At 41.7% G+C, this 27458-nt stretch overlaps 1 protein-coding gene across 1 annotated transcript; it reads right to left on the reverse strand.

The window, feature by feature from the left end:
- Nucleotides 1-6477: 6477 nt before the first annotated feature.
- Nucleotides 6478-8965, reverse strand: LOC113127583 (uncharacterized). The gene is made up of 6 exons (XM_026302285.1): nt 8779-8965; nt 8086-8188; nt 7815-8017; nt 7475-7525; nt 6930-6965; nt 6478-6840 (listed from the first exon to the last, which is right to left on the reverse strand). Exons 1-6 carry the CDS (start codon nt 8963-8965, stop codon nt 6557-6559), a joined length of 864 nt encoding a protein of 287 aa, XP_026158070.1. The 3' UTR covers nt 6478-6556.
- Between the last annotated feature and the right edge of the window lie 18493 nt (nt 8966-27458).

A 27458-nucleotide genomic window follows, 5' to 3' on the forward strand; every position in this document is an offset into this window, starting at 1 on the left:
ATTATATATTATTATTATTATATATATATATATATTATATAATTATATATTATATAATTATATATATATATATTATATATATATATATATATATATATATATATATATATATTATTTTATATATATATATATATATATATATATTATTTTATATATATATATATATATATTATATATATATTACTGTATACATATTATTGTTTTGAAAGAATATAAAACAAATGCTAGGGCAGTTACATATAATATGCATACTACATACAATATATATAATTGCCTTAGCATTTGTTTCGTATTTTTTCATTGACCAGTCGGGACTCGAACCCCTGATCCACAATCTCTTGCACCAAAGGCAGTGGCACAAAGCGCTGAGCTATCCAGCCACCTATACATTCTATGTAGACATTCCTCTATAGTATCCATTATATAATGTATATTTTAAGATAAGAAGCAGAAGATAAATGTAGATAAATTTTTTGGGTATATGTAGAATCTTTTTTTTTTCTTTAATCTTTAACGCAGGAATCTTACAATCCACAATAATATATCCTACTATAGCCACAATAAAATATCCTGTTTGATGCTGTTCTTCATCTGAGGCAGTCTGATGAGGCAGTCTGATGAGTCAATCTGAAATTATTTTGTAGTGTTTGTGCTACATGACAAGACACACACGTCTATATACAGTGTGCACATATAGGGTGGCTGGATATCTCAGTGTTTCGTGCCGCTGCCTTTGGTACAAGAGATTGTGGATCAGGGGTTTGAGTCCTAAGTGGTCAATATATATATTATATATTGAATATATATTCTGTATACTAGGCTATAAGCTAATATATATACAAATAAATAGAAAGTCTACTAAATAAAAATACAAAGCCACAAAATACATTCCACCATCAAGGAGCAGTACCCTGCATGGAGAAGGAGGTTGGAGGCAAAAATAAGGGCAACACATGAGCGCCTGGCAGCTCAAATGAACCAGCTGCTAATGGATGGGACTCACCCGGAGTGGCTGAAGGCAGGACAGTCCTGATCCTGAAGGACCCCCAAAAGGACCCCAAATCCAGCATCCTGAGACTGTACACTAAGAGGAAGGAAGGAGGCCGGGGACTGGTGAGCGTCAGAGCCACCATCCAAGATGAAACAGCAAAGATCCATGAGTACATCAGGAAGATGGTGGGATCAGACAGTAAAGGACCCAAGTGGTTTATTTGCACTTTACTTTCTTTTTTTGGTCTTCCCCTTTTTTTTTATGCTGGAACCATGCGGGGAGGAAGAGGAGGTAGAGGAAGCAAATCAGGCAGTAGTCAAGAACTTCAGTTTGAAATGGCAGTCCAATCAGCTAATGAGCAACAGGAGTGTGGAGCAACAGGCGGATTTAATGGCATTGAGGGTGAAGAGGCAAGGGAACCTACTATAGCAGACTTGGCAAATATTCTCCAGGCCCACTTTAGTCATCAAAAATCACGAGAGGCTCAGTGGGACAAAGAAATGACACGCCAAGACCAGCGGTTTAGAGCTCTTCAACACCAGTTTGGTTTGCTTCAGTTGGAGGTTCAAGCGCAAGCCGATTCTAGGCAAGAACCTGCTTTTTTGCAAAATAATCAAGTGACCAACAGTTTTGCTGACTCCTCTGCACAGACGGTTACTCCCTCAACTCCTCTGCCAGCTGACAATGGACAAGGTATGTCACGGTTCATGAGGGAACCTAAATTGCAGAAATTACCTGAATCAGATGATATTGAATGTTTTCTCATTACTTTTGAAAGAATAGCAGTGGCTTGCAGATGGCCAAAGTCAGAGTGGGCTTTCCAGCTAATCCCTTTGCTAACAGGTATAGCCAGGAGTGCTTATGTGCGTATGGATGTTGATGATGCCCTTGATTATGATGAAGTGAAGCTGGCAATTTTGAAAAAGTATGACATTAATCCAGAAAGTTATCGACAGAGATTCAGATCTCTGCATGTGGAACCTGAAGAGATTCCAAAAGAACTTTATGTGAGATTTAAAGAACTTTTTTGCAAGTGGGTGCAGCCAAAACATAAAACGGTTGATGGAATAAGTGAAATCATTATTCTTGAGCAATATCTCAGAATGTTGAAATTAATGGTCAGGAGCTGAAAGCACTCATTGATACCGGAAGCACACAGACCTTGGTACACCAGCAGTATGTTCCCCCTCATTCCATATGCACCACTGAAACAGTTCCCATCTGTTGTGTTCACGGTGATGAAAGAGCTTACTCTACTGCTTGAGGTTGACATCAAAGTGGATGGGCATATGTATTTGTTGAATGTTGGAGTTACAGATAACCTGTCATTCCCTGTTGTGCTAGGCCATGACCTGCCAGTTCTCCTGCACTTAATTAATCCAGTTAAACTGTGTAATGCTGTTTTAATGCTGTGGAGGACCCAGTGCAAACGTTGAGGGGGCTGCCTTTTTTTTGATGCCAACATAGAGGGTGGACCATCTAAACCTCATAAAGCTCGGAGGCAGAGGCAGCAGGAAAAGTTTAAGCACACGGTGGGGTCTCCCCCTGTTGCTGCAGGTCCTGAGTTACTACTCGGTTTTGAGATCCCTGATAACATAAGCCTGTTGCAACAGCAGGACTCAAGCCTAGCTGAATGCATAAGTAAAGCAAAAAGAGGGGTGGGGACTGATGGGCTTAATACTGAGGACTATGTTCTGGAGAATGGGATTCTTTATCGTTGCCATAAGTCAGTGAGACAGTTAATGGTGCCAAAGGTAGCCAGAGAGGTAGTTCGGGCTCTGGGCCATTCTATTCCCTGGGCTGGCCACCTGGGGAAACATAAAACTGTAGCACGGATCCAACGCTATTTTCACTGGCCTGGTTTATGTAAAGATGTGGCTCAATTCTGTAGGAGTTGCCCTCAGTGCCAACAAACATCTGTTTCCCACCAGAGTTCCTCTCCAACCTCTCCCAGTAATCAGCACACCATTTGAACGTCTTGGAATGGACATTATAGGCCCTGTGGAAAGGAGTAAGTCAGGAAATCGATTCATGTTAGTCATTACAGACTATGCTACTAGGTATCCTGAAGTTTTTCCACTGAGATCCATTAAAGCCAAGCCTGTTGCTTTTTGCCTGGTCCAGTTTTTTTTTTTTTTTTCAAGAGTGGGGTTTCCCCAGGAGATATTGACGGACCAGGGCACAAACTTTATGTCCAAACTATTGAAAGATGTTTACAAGTTGTTGGGCATCAAGGGTTTAAGAACAACGCCCTACCATCCACAAACTGATGGGCCTACGGAGAGATTTAATCAGACACTGAAGCAAATGCTGCGTAAGTTTGTCAGTGAAACAGGATCAGATTGGGACCAATGGCTACCTTACCTTTTGTTTGCCTATAGAGAAGTCCCACAAGCCTCTACTGGATTTTCACCATTTGAGTTGCTGTTTGGTCATGAGGTCAGGGGTCCTTTAACCCTCCAAAAGGAAACGTGGGAGAGAGACCGGGTAAGTGCTGAACCTGTTAATTTCGCATCTTATGTGTTACAGATGAGGGAAAAACTGGAGAAAATGACTATGCTGGCCCAGGATTACATGACAGCTGCACAACATCAGCAGAGGACTTGGTATGATCGTGCTGCTCGAGAAAGGAGCTTTAATCCTGGACAGAAAGTGCTGGCGAGGCTCCCATCAAAGGAAAGCAAGCTGTTAGCTAAATGGCAAGGTCCTTTTGAGGTAATTAAAAAACTGGGCTCTACCACTTATGAAATCTCTACTCCAGGTCATGGTCACTCCACCAGGGTTCTTCATATTAACCTGTTAAAAGAGTGGGTTCCTAGACCTGTGGATAAATCCAGTGTGCTGCTGATTAGGAATGTCACAGATGAGGAAGTGGAAGAAAAGTATCTGCCAGTACTGACTTCTTCAGCTTTTAACCTTGACCATCTATCTGAAGCTGAGCGGGTGCAGGTGAGAGCCCTTTGTATGTCTGTTTTCAAAGTTAACCCCCCAAACTGGGAGAGTGGCTCCAACAGATCCCAGGAACAACATCAGAGTTCTCAGTCCAGAAGAGCGCAGTGCTAGGAACAGCTAAGATACTGCGAAGAACGCTCAAACTCCCAGGCCTCTGGTAGAGGACCCGAGATTGAGGAAGACACACACCACCCATAGGGGTGAGAAGGGAATTTTTTTTTTTTTTAATATACATATACATGTGTGTGTGTATGTGTGTATGTATGTATATATATATATATATATATATATATATATATGTGTGTGTGTGTGTGTGTGTGTGTGTGTGTGTGTGTGTATGTATATATATATGTATAAGATTATAAAATATATATAATATATACATATCTGAAATGTATAAATATTGTACACACATGAATAAATAATTTCTGTATACATATAAAATTATGTAATGCGTCCTGGGTCCCCATTGTAACAGAAATTGTTTTGTATTTTTTCTTTGACCAGTCAGGACTCAAACCCCTGATCCACAATCTTTTGCACCAAAGGCAGTGGCACGAAACGCTGAGCTATCCAGCCACCCTATTCATGCATATATGGACGTGTGTGTGTGTCTTTTCATGTAGCACAAAAGTACGGTGGCTGACAAGGGCAAACGCACTGCAAGAGAGAAACGCTGCATAAGAGAAAACACAATGGAAGTGCGCCACGCTGATAGGGGGACCCCGAACTGAGGGGTGCTATGAACAAAGAACTTTTACCTTATGTGCTAATATGTGCTAACAATGTTCTGTTACATTTGTTTACTTGATCAAAAGTGTCATACAACGTTGGGAGACATGGGGGGGGGGGTTGCAGGGTGGGAGATCTGAAGGTGCGTTTTCCATTTATTACTTAACACTTGGCCGTCATCTTTTACAACACTGTACTTTTATAATACTGTAACACATGACGGCTGTGTTTGAAAAATAATAAATGTAAAACGTACTGTAATGCCCCGCTAAATTCACAGCCAGCAGACGTTCTTTTGTCACTTTGCTTTATTCATTTTTTAGTCAGAACAGGTAACAGGCTACTGTTTCAGCCGTAGCCACGCTAACTCCACTCACCAAATAGCCCACATAGCAAAATTTGTCTGGCCCAACGTTGGGCCACACCCTTGCATCAGTGTTGGCCCACATCTGGCTGGGTCCCCGGCCCAACACTGGCCCACTTTCTGAAAAAGGACACAATAAATCTGCTCTGGCCCAGTACTGGCCCACACACTGCAAGATGACTCTCACTGATCCTACTGGCCCAGTACTGGCCCACACACTGCAAGATGACTCTCACTGATCGTACTGGCCCAGTACTGGCCCACACACTGTAAGATGACTCTTACCCTTCCTACTGGCCCAGTACTGGCCCACACACTGTAAGATGACTCTTACCCTTTCTACTGGCCCAGTAATGGCCCACACACTATAAACTGAGTGTTGGCTGAGAATCGGCTGGGTCCCCGGGCCAGTACTGGTCCAAGCACTGTAAAAAGGCTCTAATGTTGACTGATTGTCTACTTCATTCCTGAGCAAGAGGTGGCACAGAAAGTGTCAAACATCCAAATAAAGGAAACACAATTATATTTAGGTTTTAAAGTGAAATTCGAAATTCTACTAAAGTACTTACAGTACAACACAAATCTTATATGCAACAAATAAACCAGACAAATACTAATACAAAATATGTTATTGTTTATTTATTTATTGTTTATTAAATTTTTACAACTTTACAACTAACATATTTGACACGAGTCACTAAACTGAGTGTAGGTGCTGTGCTGTTTTCCCCTTTTTCTGTTGAAGAGCACCTGCCTATGCCATGTTTTCTTTGGCAAGGAGCCTTCTCTTTCTCCCTCCCTCTCGATCTGCTGCAAGCTGAAGCCAGCGTTTCATGACTGCCTCCAGTTCTGATTCTGCAGCCACCCCAGCCAATGGGTTTTGTCGAACTGCAGCTAGATGGATATGGGAAATGGAATGGATACATTAATATATAGCCTTTATGTGCTGTTAAACATTATTTAATCATATCTTCTAATATTGGAATTATGTTTTATGCACAAATTTACTTACCGATTATGACCTCCCTCAAGTGCAGACTGGCCAGGGAAGTCTTTCCATTCACGCCCCTCCAGTTTAATCTCCTGTCCAGCACATTAGTCAGTAATTTTTTTAGGACCCGCCATGTTGTGTCCTTCAAATCTGTCCCCCCGATTACTCCCAGATAGTTAACCTGAAGAGAAGCAAATAATCATAAACTCTGATAAAAACTATTTCACTCTTTGTCCTGCCACAATTGTACATATTGTGTGTGTACAGTATTGAGATTGTAACTTGCTACAACACATAATTTGTTGTAGTTTTTATTAAACAGCTGTAGCTCAACGTAACATCCCCCTTTGTCTGCTGAGGTTAGTGTGGTCAGATTGTGCAGAAACTCCTGAAGCTCCCTTTTCCTACTCCTGAAGGGAACCTCTTTTATTCTTATGGTTGATCTCATGACATAGCTCTCAACGGTTAAGAAACAGGATGAAGGAGCAGGAAGAAGAAGCTATTTTTGAAAGTATTCAGATGCAGCCTAAGTTTCAAGACAGTTCACCCAATCAGGATCGAAAAGAACTGTGTGAGAACACCCCTTCCTCCCCTCAGCAAATATCAAATCAGTACTCACCAGTTTCTCTTTAAACCCGGAGTTCCCGAGCCTCTGCTCCATTGCCATGAGTTGGTCAAGGTCCTGAAGGGGCAATTCCTTGAAATGCTCCACAGGACCCAGCTGTGTCTCCCGATGCTGGAGGAGCCTTAAAATAGCATTTTGTTGATCCAGAACCATCTCCATTTTAGTAAGCAGCTCTTTCAAAATTGCTACAGAAAAAAGAGGTTCATAATGTGTTAAAATGAAACAGTCAAAACTGCATATGATAAAATTGCAACAGAATGTACATATTGCTTACATTGCATGTCTCCTGTGTTGCAGTGCATCTGTAGTTCTGCTGACAAGAATTTAATAGTGTTAAGATAAAACACACACATACCACAGCAAAAAATGCAAACATACACATAAAGCCTTTTAAAGCAGAATCCAAGCATGGACAGAAGTTGAATGATAAAAATATGGCCCATGTACACAATGGTAGCTCAACCATATTTTTATATCTAATAGGCCTAATTTATGCCTGTGTGAGTGTGTCTGCACATATGTACCTGCCCTGTACCTTTAGCTGACACGACCTACTTAGAAAGCTCTGCTCTAACTTGTGCTTTGACTAGGGCCATGGTTTGTCTGTGCCACATCCCACCTGATTTTTAGACGACACACCTGTTTAGACCTTCACACCCCTGGCGTTAGCGGTGGCACAGGTGGAAATGGAGTGCACAAATACAGTTCCATATGCGTTAACGCCACACTCTTCATAGCACCCAAAGTGTAGATCTCGTGGTGTCATGTTTATGAAAACCATATCACAGAGATGGTTGAGCACAAATCACTTGACCTTACCAGGTTCTGACTGCTGGGGGGCCCAACGGAATGTCTGGTAACCAGGCGATGCTATAGAGTATGTATGTATGTATAGAGTGTTGACAAAAGAGAAATTAGGAAAATGTGTCATGAAATGTATATACAATGGGTCCAAAAAGAATTAATTTGTTTTCAATTTAGTTATTTATTATTTTCATTGGGTAAATTAAATTTGGAAAGGCATACAACTCTATAGCTGTAACACAGCAGATAATGCAGAGCCAAAACCAAGCGATGAGATCAAAGGAACCATGCCAAAAAATGAACTTTTACAAAAGATACTGTATATCAGTTAGAGAGAAAGAAAAACAATACTTACGTTGCACCTCAGTCCCTGGCTGCCAGGTGTGAAACATATTAAAGTTGTTGGGGGATGGGATGGGGCCTGTTAGCTCTGTATAAGAAAGAGCTTGGGAGGATGCAGGGACAGAGGGAGGGAGAATGGGGGGGACAGGGGCAAGCCTCTTTGAGGATGGGGAGGGCTCCTCCTCCTCAGAGTCCTCTTCTAGTCGGACACTCTTTCTATTTTGAGACACAAACATACAGTTGGGCCAAATCCTAAATGTAAACTGGTGTTAGGTCACTCGTACTTTTTACGTCGAATTGGCCTTTGGTCTGATGCTTCTGCCTCGGACTGGAGGTCTGATGTCATTTCCGCTTCCTTGGCCTTTCTCCGTCCTTCTTCATAGCTTTCTGTAAAATAAAGATGCACTACACATTGGTAATTATGTCAACTATATCAGAATAGAATGGTGTGACATAATCTTTCGTAAAACTTCATACTGTCTTCTGGTATTTACTAATCTTTCTAAAAGTTTCCTTTTAGTCAGAAAGGAGTGCTTGTTTACCTTGACATGTTTGGTCTACTTCCTGCAGTCTTCGTCAGAAACATCACGTAGTATTACTGTGACGTGTCTTGTAGGCTCTTTATGCTGTCATGGACCATGAACCGGGACGAGGGAGCATACACTCCCACACCTGGGACAAAACACGTCACAGTAACATCACGTGACGCTTCTGACAGAGACTGAAGGAAGTAGTCCAAACATGTCAAGGTAAACAAACACTCCTGGTAAAAGAAAACTTAAGATTAGCTAGTGGTTTGACATAATATGACAATAGAACTCTAACATGGAATTTGGATTTAAATTCTATAGAATTCTAGAAGCAATTTATATTTGCTAATACGTTTACTGAAGACTAACATTAATGCTATGAGCGATTACTGTAGCAGTGGGGATGAGACGCACAGCAATAGTGACGCACAAAATTGCAAAACTTACGCGTTGTAAACATGGAGCGGACCTCCCAGAGGTCCCAGCTGTGGTCTGGTTCCACTGCATTTCTTATGGCCTGATAAAGAGCCATTCCTTTAAGTGAAGAGGGCCAGTAGCAGTAGCCATCTTTCACCCAAACCGTTGGGACTAATTCCACCTCTTTGGTTTGTTGAAATTCAACCACTGAATACATTGCTGTAAAAAATAAATAACTGAATGCAAATAAACAGATTCACTATCAGAGCCTGAAAGACAAATACAAATGTAAATATTGAGATGGTACACAATTGATTGAAGTAATTTTGAATGTAATTTAGATGTGGATTGTACAGACTGTTGAAAATGTCACAATCGCAGCAAAAACGTCCAAACGTCCACAAGCTGAGGTGTTTTGTGCTAAGTGCTCTTGCCGGAGTGTTGAAAAGACAGGACATGACAGTGTTAAACCAACTTTTTAAACTTTTCTTACAACTTTTTTTAATGAACATTTGTTAATGAACACAGCACAACTGCAGAACACAAACAACTTGGCTGTTCAACAACTGAATCTACTATTATATATAATCTACTATTATTTATATATAATAGGTCATATTATAGTACAGATACATTCAGTCAAGCAATCTGCTAAAGGAAATGGGGCCAAATTGCATCATTGGCTCGTGTGCAGAATTGGCACTGCAACAAAGTTGTCATAATGTGGTAGCTTCACATATTTCTCTACATGTCCATGCAACTCAATGACTTTAAGTTGTGATGAGAGTTTGCCAACCACATATATACCCAACCTCTGTGAATTTATAGGATACTCAAAAAAAGGCTGCATCAATTCATATTCTCTAAAAACAATGTAAATCTTTCCCAGAGACTGAAGAATGTTTTCAATCAAAGCAATATGTTCACCAATCTTTACACATCTATCTCCCTCACTAGAGATTTTGATTGTGGTCCCACTCACAACAAGTTCCTCAAACTGAACTACATTTAGGTCTACCAGAAAGGATGGAACTGGTCCATGGCTGTGCTCCTTTTGCAACTCTGTTTTTCGCTGAAAAGCCTCGATCTCTGTAAAACGATCCATCTCAGAAATTCGCCGAAGAACCTGAGCCAGTGGATGGTGTGAAGTTCTAACCATCTTTTTCATCTTACCCAAATAATCTTCAAATGGAAATCCAGATATCAGGTCCAGATGTCCATGAAGTCTGACATCGTCAGAAAGGTGGATAAGACTATGAACATTGTATGTAACAAATTCGGGGCCATACAATTCACTGAAGTGTGTTACAAATGAGACAAGTAATTTGCCTGCAAAATCATTAAGAGCTGCAGACAATGAAGGACTGGCAAGAATAAAAATGGCAACAGACAATAACATGAAGTTGTTATAAACAGAAGCTGACAATTCATTGAAGAGAAACACTGGCCCTGTGTACAACAAAAATTGACGAAACTCTGTTGCTTTCCACCTAAGCCTTTCTGAAAGCCCCCTGGGTTTGCGAGCAAAATCCATTGGAATGAAATGTCTTGAGTCTATGAGTTTCCTTGATATTTGTTCCATCTGATGAAAGGACAAGCGGCAAGACAATGGCCCTGTTGTAAACCATAAATCTAATAGTCTACGTACTACCCCAAGACAGACAAGGTGCATGTAGTCATGAGGAAAACCAGATACCATGCCAATGCCTACATCTTTTAATGGAGAGCTTTTGATATGGTGTTCTTCATCACACATCTGTTCAAAAGAAAGATCAGAGCGGCTTGGACAGCTGACCTCGGGAAATGTCATCCTATGTTTAAGATAGACACCTGTTTGGACACACTTATCACACCCAGAGTAACCAGTGTGAGTTTTTGTTCCTTTAATGAAAGCTCTTGCAGGAGCATCACAAATTACAGATGTTAGTTTTATGAAGCACTGTTTCCCATTGAGAACAAATCCTTTGCTGAGCTCTTGTAATTCCATGACCAAATCTTTTAGATACTCAGTGAGACAATTTGGCTTTGAATTGCCACAGAACAGTGCAATGACAACAGGCTTTCTCGCAACACCCTGTAACAAGCCAAGGATTGGCCAAAACTGCAATGATGAACTTTTAAACAAAGGCAATCCATCTACATTCAGCTGCAATCTGAACACATGGCTGTTTGGAATACAAGACCATATTTGTTCTAGACTCTTCTTAAAGGCCTTCAAAATACCAAAGTAGTGGTAAGTACCACCAGCAAGATCTTGAATGGTGTAGGAGGTTGTTGTTTTTAGGAGAGTTCTAGCATCCCTTGGTAGTGAAGGATGATGCATTCTCAAGATGGAAAGAAGAGCAGTCAAAGCTACCAAAGACACCCTGAAATGAACTGCCCAATCACACAAAGACTCATCCAAAGACATGACATTTCCCACGTCATCGTTCTGGGACTCACCATCACTGTCCCATATTTGTCCCTGATCTTCATTCTGGTTAACTACTTGCTCGCCACAATTAACTGCAGTATTCTCAGGACCACAGGCAGTAAAGTCATTCTCCTCATTGTGAAAGGACGCAAAGAAAGAACTTACTTTTTTTACTGCTCTCTTTCTAAGAGTACGGCGATCCATGTAGCCTACTCACCAGTGTGTGTGTCTTCAAGCTAAAGAGAAAGACATAAGTTACAATTGTAACAAACAGATTTCTTAAAATAAATTATTTATATTTAAATTATTTTCCTGGTTAACATGTTTGAAATAATCTTAAGTTTCTAATTAAAACTTTTAGCACATTTAAAGCTAGGGGGGCATTTAAAGCCCACTTACACTCTCTAGGTTATGGTAAATGACATTCCGTTGGAAAGGGTTCATCATTGGCTACAAGATACGTCAGTCATCATTGCCAAACAATGCGACTGGCTGATTCTACTGTCATTAGAAATTTGTCTATGCCCCTGAGTGGGATTTATTCTGAGTTGCGATTCCTATCGGTTTTATGCATAGTTACGCTGTGTAATGTAACAAACACGTTTGATTGAGGCCTCCTGTGATTCACAGAAGCTTATGTCAAACTTTATTGAATTAACGGCGCAATCAACCGTAAAACGAACCGGATTACCGCTTTTTATGAGGAGGACGATGGATTTATGGATTTACTGTACAATATTATGTCTTTTGGACTAAAACACTGGTGCACTATGTTCTATGGATTCTAACGAACAAAAAAATATGCGACACTGGATGTTTCTGTGCATGTAAGAAGTAACAACAGAAAAGGTAAGAACAGCATACTGTACAGTATTTGTACTGTTGTTAAATATTAAGAAACTGTAGTCGTTGTGATAATTCCATCCCAAATTGCTACATACCATTTGCATCGTGAGACTCTAAGCTTTTATTTGATATATATTTTGTCAGACTTTATTCAAATATGTCTTACGATCTTGGTGACACATCTGGACATACAATTCTTCTCCCGCCCCCGGGAGATGGGCAACTATGCCAGGAAGGCAGAAATAAGAGATGCAGAATAACGAACTACAGCAACAAAAATACGAAGAAATAACTACCATAACTAGGTTTTCGTACATGTTAAGGCTAAACAAACAGTATTGGCCATAGGTTTCTAAAGTTTATATGTGACATTGTGCTGGCCATTGAGATGCGAGAGAAGTTGCAAAAGCTCAACAGCATTTGCTACCTTGAATTTCTGCCGACCGAGACAGTGCTAAGAAAGCGAGTGGGCAGGCTGGCCAGGCTCAAAGTTAAGACCAGCCACAATAAGGGAAATGCTTGCTTCTAATAATATTCACATAAAGAAGGTGCGCGGTTTGGTCTTCCCTCGCTAGCTTAGTCACAGAACGGTGAGGCAGAACTCAAACGCGGTAGCAAAAATAACGCCATAAATCAAAATTGTTGCCCAAGTTACAAGCTGAGACTAGACTTACTCTAACTAATAATTTAGGATTTAATATCATTAATCTGGGGAAAAGACCCGTCTATTAACTTAACTTACTGTATCAGCAATACAAGCTAACACTAGCGTTAGCAAACGTTAACACCTGATTCTACCAACTTTTGATGAAGCTGGGGCTGTGTTTTAACCGTTAAAGTAAATTAATAAATTTGCAACGCTATTATTCCAACATTTACGTGACCATTTAGGCTAATGACTTGATAGCAATAATGAGTTACAAGTAAAATAATAAGAGAGTTGGCATCGTCTACTTACCAGTGCCAGAGAGAGAAATCCTATGAAGAAAATCGCGCTTTTTGTGCTTCATGGGTTGATTGACAGTCGGGCAATGTTCGTCCGTGGACAACGAGCCGATAGTCGTAGGTGTTTGCCGCGTACTTCATGAACTGAATGTCGGCCAGGGTTCGTTCACTGACGATGAGCCGCCGCTTTATAAACGTCAGCGCGTTGTACAGTGAATGACCCATAGAGTCTCTGCTCTCATCCCCTCCTCTCCCCACTGCCTCAACGCTCAGCTGACCTGCCAGTTGTGCAGACCTTAAGCTGTAAAGCTGTGTTGTTGTCCTACTTGCTTTATGGTGAGGGAGGGTATCCCAAAACGAAATTGTTAAGTTAAAATGTGTAGCTAAATGATTTGTCAAACTTTTTTTTAAAATCAGATTTCCAGTCTAATTTATTATTTGTTATTTTGTGTTATAGTAGCCACCACCTGAGAAAATGATTTAACCCTGTGTCGGAGGGAGATCAGAAACTGAACTGTAAATGACCAACTCAGTAATCTGTATTAGGCTCAAAACCTAAATAGGCTGGGTGACAACAGCCATAGGTCAAGAGGTGAAAATGTCTTATAGAGCAGGAAGATGGACCTGGGCGCCACTGTTGGCGATGATACGTTACTACCAGCACTCAGCCAAAGCTGGGCCAACTGTGTTTGCTGCGACACTGGTCGTTAGTATCGGGCCACACACTGTATTACGCATGTTTGCCATATTTGCATCCAACGCTGGCAGCTGGGTATCAAGCCACAGTTGGGCCTAATAAGAAACATAGTAATCTGCCCTACTACTGCGTATCTGTATCGGCCCATTCAAGAAAAACAGTGCTCCAGCCGACCCGGAACTGGGCCGATAGTGCCGGCTCTCAGCCAGAATCGGGCCGACTGTGCTTGCTATGTGGGAGCTCTCTCTCACCCTCCCTCTCTTCCCTACACACACACTTCTTCTCTCCTCCCTGACCCATCTCCTCTAGCGCACCCTACCGACTCCCCAAAGAACACCCAGAACAAGACAACAACCTATAGTCACTACAGCACCTTCAGATCTCCCACCCTGCGGCCAAGTACAGAGATATCCTGGAAGAAAACCTCTTCCAGAGTGCTCAGGACCTCAGACTGGGCCGAAGGTTCACCTTTCAACAGGACAATGACCCTAAGCACACAGCTAAAATAACAAAGGAGTGGCTTCGGAACAACTCTGTGACCGTTCTTGACTGGCCCAGCCAGAACCCTGACCTAAACCCAATTGAGCATCTCTGGAGAGACCTGAAAATGGCTGTCCACCAATGTTCAGCATCCAACCTGACAGAACTGGAGAGGAGCTGCAAGGAAGAATGGCAGAGGATCCCCAAATCCAGGTGTGAAAAACTTGTTGCATCATTCCCAAGAAGACTCATGGCTGTACTAGCTCAAAAGGGTGCTTCTACTCAATACTGAGCACAGGGTCTGAATACTTATGACCATGTGATATTTCAGTTTTTCTTTTTTAATAAATTTGCAAAAATTTCTACATTTCTGTTTTTTTCTGCCAAGATGGGATGCTGAGTGTACATTAATGAGAAATAAAATGAACTTTTTTGATTTTGGCAAATGGCTGCAATGACACAAAGAGTGAAAAATTTAAAGGGGTCTGAATACTTTCCGTACCCACTGAATATGTATATCTATATGTACATCTCTATGTAGCCATATAGATGTATATATACATATACATACATACATTTATATGTACATATGTGTACAAATAAATATTATATATTCTAACTTATTGCCCTGTATACAGAATATATATATATATATATATATATACGTATGTTCGATATATAATATATACATTGACCACTCAGGATTCGAACCCCCTGATTCACAATCTCTTGCACCAAAGGGAGCGGCACGAAACGCTGAGATATCCAGCCATCCTGTATGTAATTATATAGACGTGTGTGTGTCTTTACATGTAGCACAAACACTACGAAATAATTTCAGATTGACTCATCAGACTGCCTCAGATGAAGAACAGCATCAAACAGGATATTTTATTGTGGCTATAGTAGGATATATTATTGTAGATTGTAAGATTCCTGCGTTAAAGATTAAAGAAATAAAATGATTCTACATATATCCAAAAAAATATATCTACATTTATCTTCTGCTTCTTATCTTAAAATATACATTATATATTGGATACTATAGTGGCATGTCTAGTAAGAATATATAGGTGGCTGGATAGCTCAGTGCTTCGTGCCACTGCCTTTGGTGCAAGAGATTGTGGATCAGGGGTTCGAGTCCCGACTGGTCAATGAAAAAACACAAAAATGCTACGGCAAGGGGGAGCCAGGACGCCCGGTTGAGGGGGGGAGTAATGTCCCCCCCCACCCAAGATTAGGTAACAAGTCTCCTAAATTTAAACTTAAACTTCAACTGAAGATGGCCACTGAAGTGTGATGAAGATGAAGACCAGAAGACTAAAGAAGACTAAGGCATGCCCCCAACAAAGAGAATGAGAGAGCATGAACAAGACTTGTTACCTAAGCTTGGGTGGTGGGGATGACATTACTCCCCCTAGTGTCCTGGCTCTAATTGGAGATGATAAGACATACATATGATTTTATATGCACACAGAAATTATGATATATATCATCAAGTATTGTATATTCTATATATATATAATATTATATATATTATATATATATTATATATATATTATATATATATTATATATATATATTATAATATATATATATAATAAATATATATTATATATTATATATATATATATTATATATTATATATATAATATATTATATATATATTATATATATATATTATATTATATATATATATATATATATTATATTATATATATATTATATTATATATATATTATATATATATATATATATATATATATATAATATATATATATATATATATATATATATATTATATATTATATATATTATAGACACAAAATCTTATGTATGTCTAATCATCTCCAATTACAGCCAGGACACTAGGGGGAGTAATGTCATCCCCACCACCCAAGGTTAGGTAACAAGTCTTGTTCATGCTCTCTCATTTGGGGGGTTTTCATGGCCTTCTTTGTTGGGGGCATGCCTTAGTCTTCTGGTCTTCATCTTCTTCATCACACTTCAGTGGCCATCTTCAGTTGAAGTTTAAATTTAAATTTAGGAGACTTGTTACCTAATCTTGGGTGGGGGGGACATTACTCCCCCCCTCAACCGGGCGTCCTGGCTCCCCCTTGCCGTAGCATTTGTTTTGTGTTTTTTCATTGACCAGTCGGGACTTGAACCCCTGATCCACAATCTCTTGCACCAAAGGCAGTGGCACGAAGCGCTGAGCTATCCAGCCACCTATACATTCTATGTAGACATGCCACTATAGTATCCAATATATAATGTATATTTTAAGATAAGAAGCAGAAGATAAATGTAGATACATTTTTTTTGATATATGTAGAATCATTTTTTTTCTTTAATCTTTAACGCAGGAATCTTACAATCTACAATAATATATCTTACTATAGCCACAATAAAATATCCTGACCCTGCAGCGACAGCCAATCATCTCCTTCCTCCCACACCTTCGATCACTGATCAACGTCTGCGTCAACCTGGTAAGGAAAAAAAGAGGACACAGACTTATTACTCAGGTTTGGATTGGATTTTTAGCTTTTATTTTTGTGCATTGTCAGGTGATGGGTGTGGTTGGACCGTCCAGTGTGGCAGACGGCTTACCTCTGCTGCACCTCAGCCCATACCTTTCTCCTCCACTGCCCTTCAGCACAGCAGTGGTGCGGCTGATGGCCCTGCAGATCCAGGTAGACTTCAATTACACTCATCTGAGTTCATCAAAACTGTGTTCCTAAATAATATGTTCCAAGTTAGCCCACTATCAGGGCAAACTTCTGTTTCCTCCTTTTCCTCCATCCTAGGCCTTAAAGGATGATTTCCCTCTAAGTCATGTGATCTCACCTTCCACCAATCAGGAGAGGCGTGAGGGGATGCTGCTCAACCTGCTCATTCCCTTTGTATTGACAAAGTTATTGCTGGTCACCTTGTAAACAGATTAGAAATCTTAGGGACGATCTAGTATAAACGTCCGTTCACCTACTGTATAATGAAACTATGTTGTAAAATCAATGACTTTGAGCCGTGCAGGTTGTTCCTCCATAAAATGACATTGTCGATCCCACAGTAGGTCTTTTCACTTTCACTTTCTCACTTTCCACTTCCTTTTGAGCACTGACCCTCATGGTCTCAGCTCATCTGCTGTGCTATCTAACCAGCCCCTTTCCTAAAAATCTAAAGAGGGCCCTTCAGCCCCAGGGCCAGGGAGCTCTGTCTCTTCTTCTGTGTTAGCTGTGAGTCTTTACAGTTGATGTGCCATCACCAAAGTCAGCCTCTCTCCCATAGTGTTTCATACTGTTTACGTGTCTCTCAGGCTTCTCGCTAATCAAATTGGGCGTCCTACTGTGGATACCAATCTGTAGGGACAAGGGGGAACTGGGTTGGCAACCATAATGACACTTTTGTCGTATTTCTTTTTGGCCGTTTTATGAAATTGTACTTTTGAGAAATGGATGTCAAATCTGTTTAACCCCTATCCTACACACTTCAAAAGGAATGAAGGGGGGATTTAAAAAACTAGACACCTCCACTTATTAGTACAAAAGTTTCTTGTCTCTGCGTTGCTACTCCAGCCCCTACTGTCCCCTGTTGTGTTTTCGGTGTATGAATCATGGCAACCTGCCCCGACCGGGCATCTTGTAGCATAGTGTTTGTGTTGTGTATGGGTATATGTTGAAGTTAAATGTCGTCAATAGGCAGAGCTGGGGATGCGGTGGCCTTGTGGTTCCTTCGCCGTTACGTATTTCTGCGTCTTTGCGTTTGTGTCCATCTCTGTGATTGAACCAGGGTGGCCAGCGTGCAGAGCGAACCGGGCCAGCAGAACCTCTTGATACAACCTCCATTAGGAAGAAAGCGTGGCCTCAGACAGGTGAGACGCCATCATCGTCTGTCATCTTTTATACAAGCACAAACACGCATACATGCATTGAGGATAATATGGTGGATTTATACATGTATCATGGTCATTGAGCAAGTGCAAAGGCTTTAGAATAATTGTGTTTGAGTATTACAGAGAATCAAGCCCCTGACTCCCAGCGTCGCGGCCCCTCTGGCCCCTTCAAAGTCCCCCACGCCAGAGGTCACGTCCACTCCCACGGTCAGCGCCGACCTCCATGGCCCTAAACCTGTTAATATGGAGACGAAAAGCAATCCTGAAAAAATGTAAATCTTTAGATAGATAACTAAAGACAATATGCTTTCATTAAACAAACTGAACAAGGAACAGGAGAAGAGAGAGCAGTGGGGCCTCCTCAGCAGCCTCTCCCTTCCACCCTCCATCTCCCAGCCCTCCACCCCAACACCCCCATCCGGGACGTGCTCCCCGCTGCCTCTTTCCCGAACCTGTTCCCCTGTCCCTTTATCCCGCACCTCCTCCCCTCTCCCTCCACTGCTCCCAGTGCTGCGTACTGTGTCCGCCCCGGGCCCTCCGCCACCACCAGCGCTGCCATCAACCCCACTTCTTCCTCTGCCTCCTCCGGGGCCATCCAGGATCAGAAAAAGCCCCGGGAACGAGGACACGGAGCCACGCCTTCCACGCTGTGACGCCCTGCTGCGCTTCAGCGAGGACGACGGCACAGAGAATCCCCTCCTCACCCCCCTGTTGACCTGGACCTGGATGAGTCCCATGTTTGATGAGGCAACAGGTAGATTGATTCTCTAGCTATTCTATTCTCAGGCAATGACCTGAATGTATAACATAGTTTATTTTTCTGTTATGTTATGTCATCAGTGGTGTTAATGATGACATAAATAAAGATCAGACATTATCAAGTGATTAATATATTGAAGTTAAACATATGTATAGTGAGAGTAGAGTATATACATCTAAGAAGAAGACGCAAAGTTTATTAGATGATATACATGTAGTGTATATTGTATACATTATATACAACAGAAACCACCAAAGCACCAAATTACAATACAAATCATCTCAAGGCACTTTACAAAAACTAAAAACCCAACAAGAGGAGAGAGAAGAGAACAGCAACAATAAACAACAAATAGACACTGCAGGTCTGCACATCAGCAATATACAGCTCCAGGACCAGGGACACCTGCAGAAGGTACACAGAGAGAGAGAGAGAGAGAGAGAGAGAGAGAGAGAGAGAGAGAGAGAGAGAGAGGGAGAGAGAGGGAGAGAGAGAGAGAGAGAGAGAGAGAGAGAGAAACAAAGCGACTCCCAATCAGGAGCCGGGGCGTGGCCGAGAGATAATCAGTAATGTGGAAAACGTGCGACGCATTAGTCATGTGATTTCCGGCTCTTTTGGCTCAGCTCACTAAAGAGACGGCTCTTTCCGTGGCTCTTCAGATTTTTTGGTGCTTAAATTCATTTATTACCAACACTAATGTGAAAAAACATGCACTATATGAACTGTTGATTATATAAGTCCACCTTTATTTATACACTCTACAGAGCGATGGAAAAATAAATGAGAAAGTGCAAAAACAAACGTTTAACTATTTACAAGCCAGATCTATGTGAGATTTTAGTCTTGCAGACTCTACGTTCTGCCTTAGTTTGGTCATTGACATAGCCGGCTCCCGTCCTTCACGTCAAACAGCCTGCTCTCAGAGCCGTTTCGTTCAAGACCGACACATCCCTACGGCGCATGCGTAGAAAGGATTCACGTGCGATTGGACGGCGGCTCAATCACGTGGCTGTGCGTCTATTTAAGCGCCTGCGGGAAGGCGGGCCGGTCTCATTTAAGGTCCAGGTTCAGACGGGTTCAGGACGTTCGGCGTGAGCTGGTCGATCGTTTGACGAGTCGACGCTCATTTGAACTTGTTTCTGACCTGTTGTGTTTTGTTTGCAGAGTTCGGGCTGTTCGTTCCGCTGAGGACGAGACCGGCGTGAAAGTTTGGTTGGGTTTTTGGTTTACAGGTGTGACTGCGGGACGACGGCAAACAGCGTCAGTTTTGGAGTCCGGGGCTGGCGGTTTGTGAGGAGTGTTTCTTTGTTTAATGTGTTTGTTTCCTACAGGTCGGCGGAGAAGACAGAGTGTGTGTTTATCGTCGGAGCTCAATGTTTGTAGCAGGTGTTAACGGAGTTTGTTTCAGGTGCTGAAGCGGGTTGGAGTCGCGCAGCAGACCCGGAGTCCCCGCATGTTTTTAATGGCGGTTGTGGACGAAGATTTTTGTTTGTTTTACAGACGAGAGAAGCAGAAATAACTTGGTTTTCTTTTTTGCTGTAGAGGAGGGCGGGGTTTGTGTCGGGAACGTGACAAGGCACCGGGCGGAAGGAATGAATGTAGTCTGAACTTCCGGGCGGGGCTGTTGTGGAGTCGTCAGCAGCCTCACGAACTGTGCAGGTGTTTTGACAGGTGGTGTCGGGAGGGAGGAAGTAAAAAGGAGATCGGTGTGTGTAAAGTGTTTGTGTCCGCTCTACAGGTGGTGGCGGAAGGTCGCAGGTTCCGCAGCCGTCGGCAAAGAAAGACGAGTGTTTGGAGCAGCTTAGTAATGTTAATTTAATGTTTTTAATTTCAGAGACGTGCGACGGAGCAGTTTAGTTTATTTTCCTCCCCGTTTCCTTTGTCTCAGGATTGTAGCTGAGGTTTCCTTTTCCGGAAATACTATTTTTGTTTTTCAGGTAAAATAAGGAGGCCTGGAGAAGCTGTTGGCTACCTTGTAAACTGCTTGTTTGCAAGGTAATTTTTATTAAAGTGAGTACAAGACAAGCAGTGTTTAGAAACATATTTTGTATTTTATTACATGTGGAGATGATTGTCAATATCACAGAATTAAACATTTCGCCCTTATCAACCCCAATCCATAATAAAATTAAACTTTCTTTTTTTTTCATTTCAGGGTTCCTGGACTCTTCATGCTTGCCTTAGCCCAAGTTTGCTTTGGATGACAAAGGAGCAGCCATTGAAGTGAAGTCATTTTTGCAACACAAAGACCAGGAAGTGTACCTGTGGTTGCAAAGTGACTTGACTTGGATGTTTGCTACTTTGTCAGTGTTGCAGTCCAGAGCAAAGATGAGTTTGATTTGGATGAAGCAGCTTTGTGCATTGAAGTGAAATGACTTTGCAACTTTTGGACTTAAAGGTCTGTGTGTTGTTGTGAAGTGATTTGACTTGAATGTGACACTTCAAAAAGCACTTTAAGTTTTAAGTAAATGTTTAACTTAACTGACATTTAACTTCATTTTTCTTGTCTGAACACTAAAAATGTAACTTCCACTTTTAGACACTTCAGTTTTTTAAAGTTCTTTTCCTGTTCTTTATATTCCAACACAAACTGTTAACATTTGTTCCACCAATAAAGATGATTAACACTTATTCCATCTGTTTATCTAATTACTGCTTCTTCAAATTGAGGTTGTTTTGCCTGATACAAATATGAGGGGCACATGATGCTCACAAACAATGAAAAACAAATACACACTACGCTCAATAACACATTTCTGCTCTCTAGCACCACTACATAACCCTTTGACACCTGAACTCCCTTCTTTCCCACATAATTAGACAATTAGACAGCCCTTTGCTCTTTCATACTCACATTGCTGTCTCATGCTACAGTTAGTTACAATGATGAGGACAAGAGAGTCAGATTTTACATGTCACTTTATTAGAAAGAACAAACATCACAAGTAGCACATCTATTCACATCCTCTCCTACACTGTTCTTTCCCTGGAGTCTTAACACTTTTCTAAACCTTTGCTCATCTATCACATCTACCTCTACTGAAATACATTGACTGCATATGATTTGGAAAGAAACAACTGACTGGGCTACTGACATGACTAAGGCTAGGAGATGACTGCAGATAAAGGAGCAACTCAAGGTATGTGCTACTCAAATATTCCAATGCATTGACCTAAACGGCTTCTCGGTAACTAGTTTGTCTGAACAAACACTTTCAGAACTACAAACCCACACCTTACGATATACGCTGTCCTTTATTCTAACACTCACCGCTCAGCGACGTCCTTTCCTGGAGGTCGACGACTCCGTCTGGATCTGGCCGCCGGGTGTCCCTCCGTCCCCCGTGCTCCGAACCTTCATCAAAACATGAAAAACACGAAAACAATTACTGCACCTGACTATGAACCCCGTGTCTTCCCCCCCGGCCTCTCTAGACCTTTCTTGTTATTGTCGTGACAACGACAAAGGTACAGAGAGTCGTTTTCTTTCATATACATGTTGGACAACTCGCCCTGACGTGACCGCGACTCTCACACGTGGCGTCCGTCTGCTAACTGCCCAGCCGGTTAGCCGGTTAGCTAGCCGCCATCCTCCGCCGCCACGTCCATCTACGCGGTCCGACCGTCCAACTAAAGCCGAGTGTGTCTCCTCTGTCTCCGCCACACGACGAGCCGCCGCCGACACCGAATCTCCGCCGTTACTGAGCCAAACGCGGGTCGCTGCGGCTCTTCCGTCTGGCTCCGCCGACTGTCAAAGAGGAAGTGACGTTCTCCGAAGGGATTTATGGGAGGAAGTGGATCCTCTCTTCCTCAGCCATTTCCTCATGGCAGCTTGCAGCCTCGCCAAAGTTGCTTTACCGCCGCCTACTGACCCGCGGTGTGAACTTCATTCAACATTATTCTTATCTATATTTAGATCCGATTTCTAATATTTATTATGACTCGCTGTGTTCACTCTTTGTCTAAAACCCCAGGGCGCCATCTGCTGGACAATACCTTGATATTGCATTTGTGGACATAATACATCTTATTTCTCTCTATAGACGTTGTAAAGATGAGCACCATTTAACAACCTGTAAAAATCTGTTTGGTTCGGCTATATATGTCTTTTTAATTTTCTCAATGATTTAGGGGTGTATGTAAATGTGACCGACCTCTGGGTCCGTTGTAGCCTATATGCTCTTTACTATTTAGGCCATTGAATTCATATGTAGAATTTCTGAATAAACTATGGCGACATCTGCTGGTCGACGTCTAAGATTACATGTCTATGTGATATTGGAACTTTCCAAACAACATTTCATGTCTATGGCAGAGACAATACCAAGACTTTGTTTGGCTGTCAAATCAAAGACCTCTGTTTGGACCAATTTGGACACTTTGAGAAGCTATAAATGATCTGGCAAAAAAACATTCATGGTTTAGTTATTGAAATATGACGTTTATTGTATAGCATATATTCCTGTAGCTACACACAAACACAGTTACGTAATTAGACACACAAATGGCACATTTAAAGGGAACAGTAATGCTTCTTCAAAAAAGCGTGAAAAACTCAACCCATATGCATAAGTCCACTTTACTATTGTAAAGACTACACACAAGATATGATTGTATCTTCACAAACTTGGACACATAATGTTAAACACAGCTAATGATGACACATTGCTTCACCGGTGAAATGAGTTATAAGCAATAAGACAACATCACTAATACAAACTTTAATATAGTACTTAAATTCAAGTAAAATAAACTTAATTAATAATGGTTGATTTGATTATCGATAATTAAATCTTATATTTTCTTATAAAAATCCATTCTTTGGATGACTAATCTCCAGACTGTTGTATATAATGTATACAATATACACTACATGTATATCATATAATGAACTTTGCATCTTCTTCTTAGATGTATATACTCTACTCTCACTATACATATGTTTAACTTCAATATATTAATCACTTGATAATGTCTGATCTTTATTTATGTCATCATTAACACCACTGATGACATAACATAACAGAAAAATAAACTATGTTATACATTCAGGTCATTGCCTGAGAATAGAATAGCTAGAGAATCATGGAGGCGGGGATGGGACAGGAGGGCTAGGCAAGGACTAGCAGGGGATGCAAGACAGACATGCAGAGCGCCTTATCAGGCGAGGTTGCAGATAAAAGGGGTGGACCGTTGCAGGTTGAGAGGAAAGGTAAGGATTGTGTCTCACCTTCACAGTACAATAAAGTTTCTTTTTTTTCGAAACAGGGCATGAGACAGAACAGAGTGAGAAGAGTCAGTTTGAAGACAGGTGATACAACAAACAGCACAGGAACAAACACAGAGGTTGTGGAGGGGTGAAGCAGGTCAGTTCAAATCTGCACACAGACACTAAATATCAATTTTTATCAGTCCACATTTGGCCTGTGCTCTCGATCTGAAGTGTGGGAGAAGTGTAGCCTCATCCTTTTTTAAAATGTAAAACAAAATCGTTTCAGATTTTCACCGATCCTTACTGTCACTAACTCTCAGACACATGTGAAGGTTGTTACCCAGTGGTTTGTTTTTGGGCTGGATGCTCCAACTGGTTGTGGAAAGCCTCGCTCCAGATCGACCTCATGGTTCATTCTTTGGAATCGACAGCAGGGGGCGTCGTATCTGCAGAGAACTCACAAGTAACAGCAACTAGGTATAGAGAATTGTTTCCACACTACCACTTTTACACAAACACAATTATTCCAAAGCCTTTGCACTTGCTTGATGACCATGATACATCTATAAATCCACCATATTATCCTCAATGCATGTATGCGTGTTTGTGCTTGTATAAAAGATGACGGACGATGATGGCGTCTCACCTGTCTGAGGCCACGCTTTCTTCCTAATGGAGGTTGTATCAGGAGGTTCTGCTGGCCCGGTTCACTCTGCACGCTGGCCACCCTGGTTCAATCACAGAGATGGACACAAACGCAAAGACGCAGAAATACGTAACGGCGAAGGAACCACAAGGCCACCGCATCCCCAGCTCTGCCTATTGACGACATTTAACTTCAACATATACCCATACACAACACAAACACTATGCTACAAGATGCCCGGTCGGGGCAGGTTGCCATGATTCATACACCGAAAACACAACAGGGGACAGTAGGGGCTGGAGTAGCAACGCAGAGACAAGAAACTTTTGTACTAATAACTGGAGGTGTCTAGTTTTTTAAATCCCCCCTTCATTCCTTTTGAAGTGTGTAGGATAGGGGTTAAACAGATTTGACATCCATTTCTCAAAAGTACAATTTCATAGAACTGGACCAAAAAAAATACAACAAAAGTGTCATTATGGTTGCCAACCCAGTTCCCCCTTGTCCCTACAGATTGGTATCCACAGTAGGACGCCACGACCGACTTCCTTCACCTCACACATTCTTTCCTTTGCCGATGTTACTGTGAAGCACCGTAAGTACAAGGATTTTTACAGTCATACTGGGGACCAAGACTATAGAGAGAAGAGAGAGGGTAAAGTAGGTATATTATAAGAAGAGGTATGTCAGAGGTTTGTCATTGCAAAGTACAATAACCTGTGTGTTATGTGATAGTCATACAGGCTTTTATTTCCTTAAGACAAGGTGGTTTGTTTCATTAGGTTTTGTCAATTTATTTGTATAGCACCAAATCACAATACAAATCATCTCAAGGCACTTTACAAAAACTAAAAACCCAACAAATCCCTCATGAGCAAGCACTTGGCAACAGCAGAAACCTCCAGCAGAACCGGGCTCAGTCTGGGCGGCCCTCTGCCTCGACCGGTTGGGGTGAGTGGACAGAGGAGAGAGAAAAGAACAGCAACAATAAACAACAAATAGACACTGCAGGTTGGTGGGGCCAGTAACTGCACATCAGCAATATACAGCTCCAGGACCAGGGACACCTGCAGAAGGTACAGAGAGGGAGAGAGAGAGGGAGAGAGAGAGAGCGAGAGAGAGAGCGAGCGAGAGACAAAGCGGCTCCCAATCAGAAGCCGGGGCGTGGCCGAGAGATAATCAGTAATGTGGAAAACGTGCGACGCATTAGTGATGATAAGTCCACCTTTATTTATACACTCTACAGAGCGATAAAAAAATAAATTAGAAAGTGCAAAAACAAACGTTTCACTATTTACAAGCCAGATCTATGTGAGATTTTAGTCTTGCAGACTCTACGTTCTGCCTTAGTTTGGTCAATGTAATTGAAATGTGTCCAGATTTTGCTGCGTTTTCTGTTGTCACTCATTTTCTCAACTTTTTTTTACATTTCCAGTCCGTTTTTGTTTTGGTCCCTCCCTCCTGTTTGTGTGTTTGCTGTGTGGCTATGTGTGTAACTCCGCCCACCCCCTCTCCCCCCCGCTCAGCGCAGACAGACGCCACACATGTCAATCAAATGCGGATTGAAGTGAAAAGCGACAGAGAGAGAGAGAGAGAGAGAGAGAGAGACAGACACAAAGCGGCTCCCAATCAGAAGCCTTTTTTCTGAGGCCATTGTGGACTGGTGTGTATTTGCTTTCCTAGGTTTTCACATGGTCTGAATTGCTTGTGGCATTTTGTGTATTATAATATGTCAGCTGAAGCAAACCATGTTGTCTTCAGTATATAGTGTTTGAGAACCGCGGCCATTTTTACAACGCCCACAAGAGGGCTACAGCGCCACCTGCTGTAAAATGAACGAAATGACACAGCAGTGGTGCGGCTGGTGGCCCTGCAGATCCAGGTAGACTTCGATTACACTCATCTGACTTCATCAAAACTGTGTTCCTAAATAATATGTTCCATACGCCCACTATCAGGGCTAACTTCTGTTTCCTCCTTTTCCACCATCCTAGGCCTTAAAGGATGATTTCCCTCTCAGTCATGTGATCTCACCTTTCACCAATCAGGAGAGGCGTGAGGGGATGCTGCTCAACCTGCTCATTCCCTTTGTATTGACAGTGGGGTCTGGAAGCAAAGGTACAGACTTTTTTCTGATCTGAGGCAGTTCATGAATAGTTTTTATGAAATCAATTTGGATGGTGTCTAAGATGCATCGTATCTAACTTATATTGGCATTTTGTCAAGATTTATTTATTCACATGAAGTTTATTTCTGGTCTAGTGGCAGCATGCAGTCTTTTAAGTGTTCTGTTTCTGGTCTGGACTGTTATTGCTGGTTACCTTGTAAACAGATTAGAAATCTTAGGGACGATCTAGTATAAACACGTCCGTTCACCTACCGTATAATGAAACTATGTTGTAAAATCAATGACTTTGATCCGTGCAGGTTGTTCCTCCATAAAATGACATTGTCGATCCCACAGTAGGTCTTTTCACTTTCACTTTCTCACTTTCCACTTCCTTTTGAGCACTGACCCTCATGGTCTCAGCTCATCTGCTGTGCTATCTAACCAGCCCCCTTCCTAAAAATCTAAAGAGGGCCCTTCAGCCCCAGGGCCAGGGAGCTCTGTCTCTTCTTCTGTGTTAGCTGTGAGTCTTTACAGTTGATGTGCCATCACCAAAGTCAGCCTCTCTCCCATAGTGTTTCATACTGTTTACGTGTCTCTCAGGCTTCTCGCTAATCAAATTGGGCGTCCTACTGTGGATACCAATCTGTACTAATCTGATACAACCTCCAGTAGGAAGAAAGCGTGGCCTCAGACAGGTGAGACGCCA

This window comes from Mastacembelus armatus, chromosome 2, assembly GCF_900324485.2.
Source record: "Mastacembelus armatus chromosome 2, fMasArm1.2, whole genome shotgun sequence".
Lineage (NCBI taxonomy): Eukaryota > Metazoa > Chordata > Actinopteri > Synbranchiformes > Mastacembelidae > Mastacembelus > Mastacembelus armatus.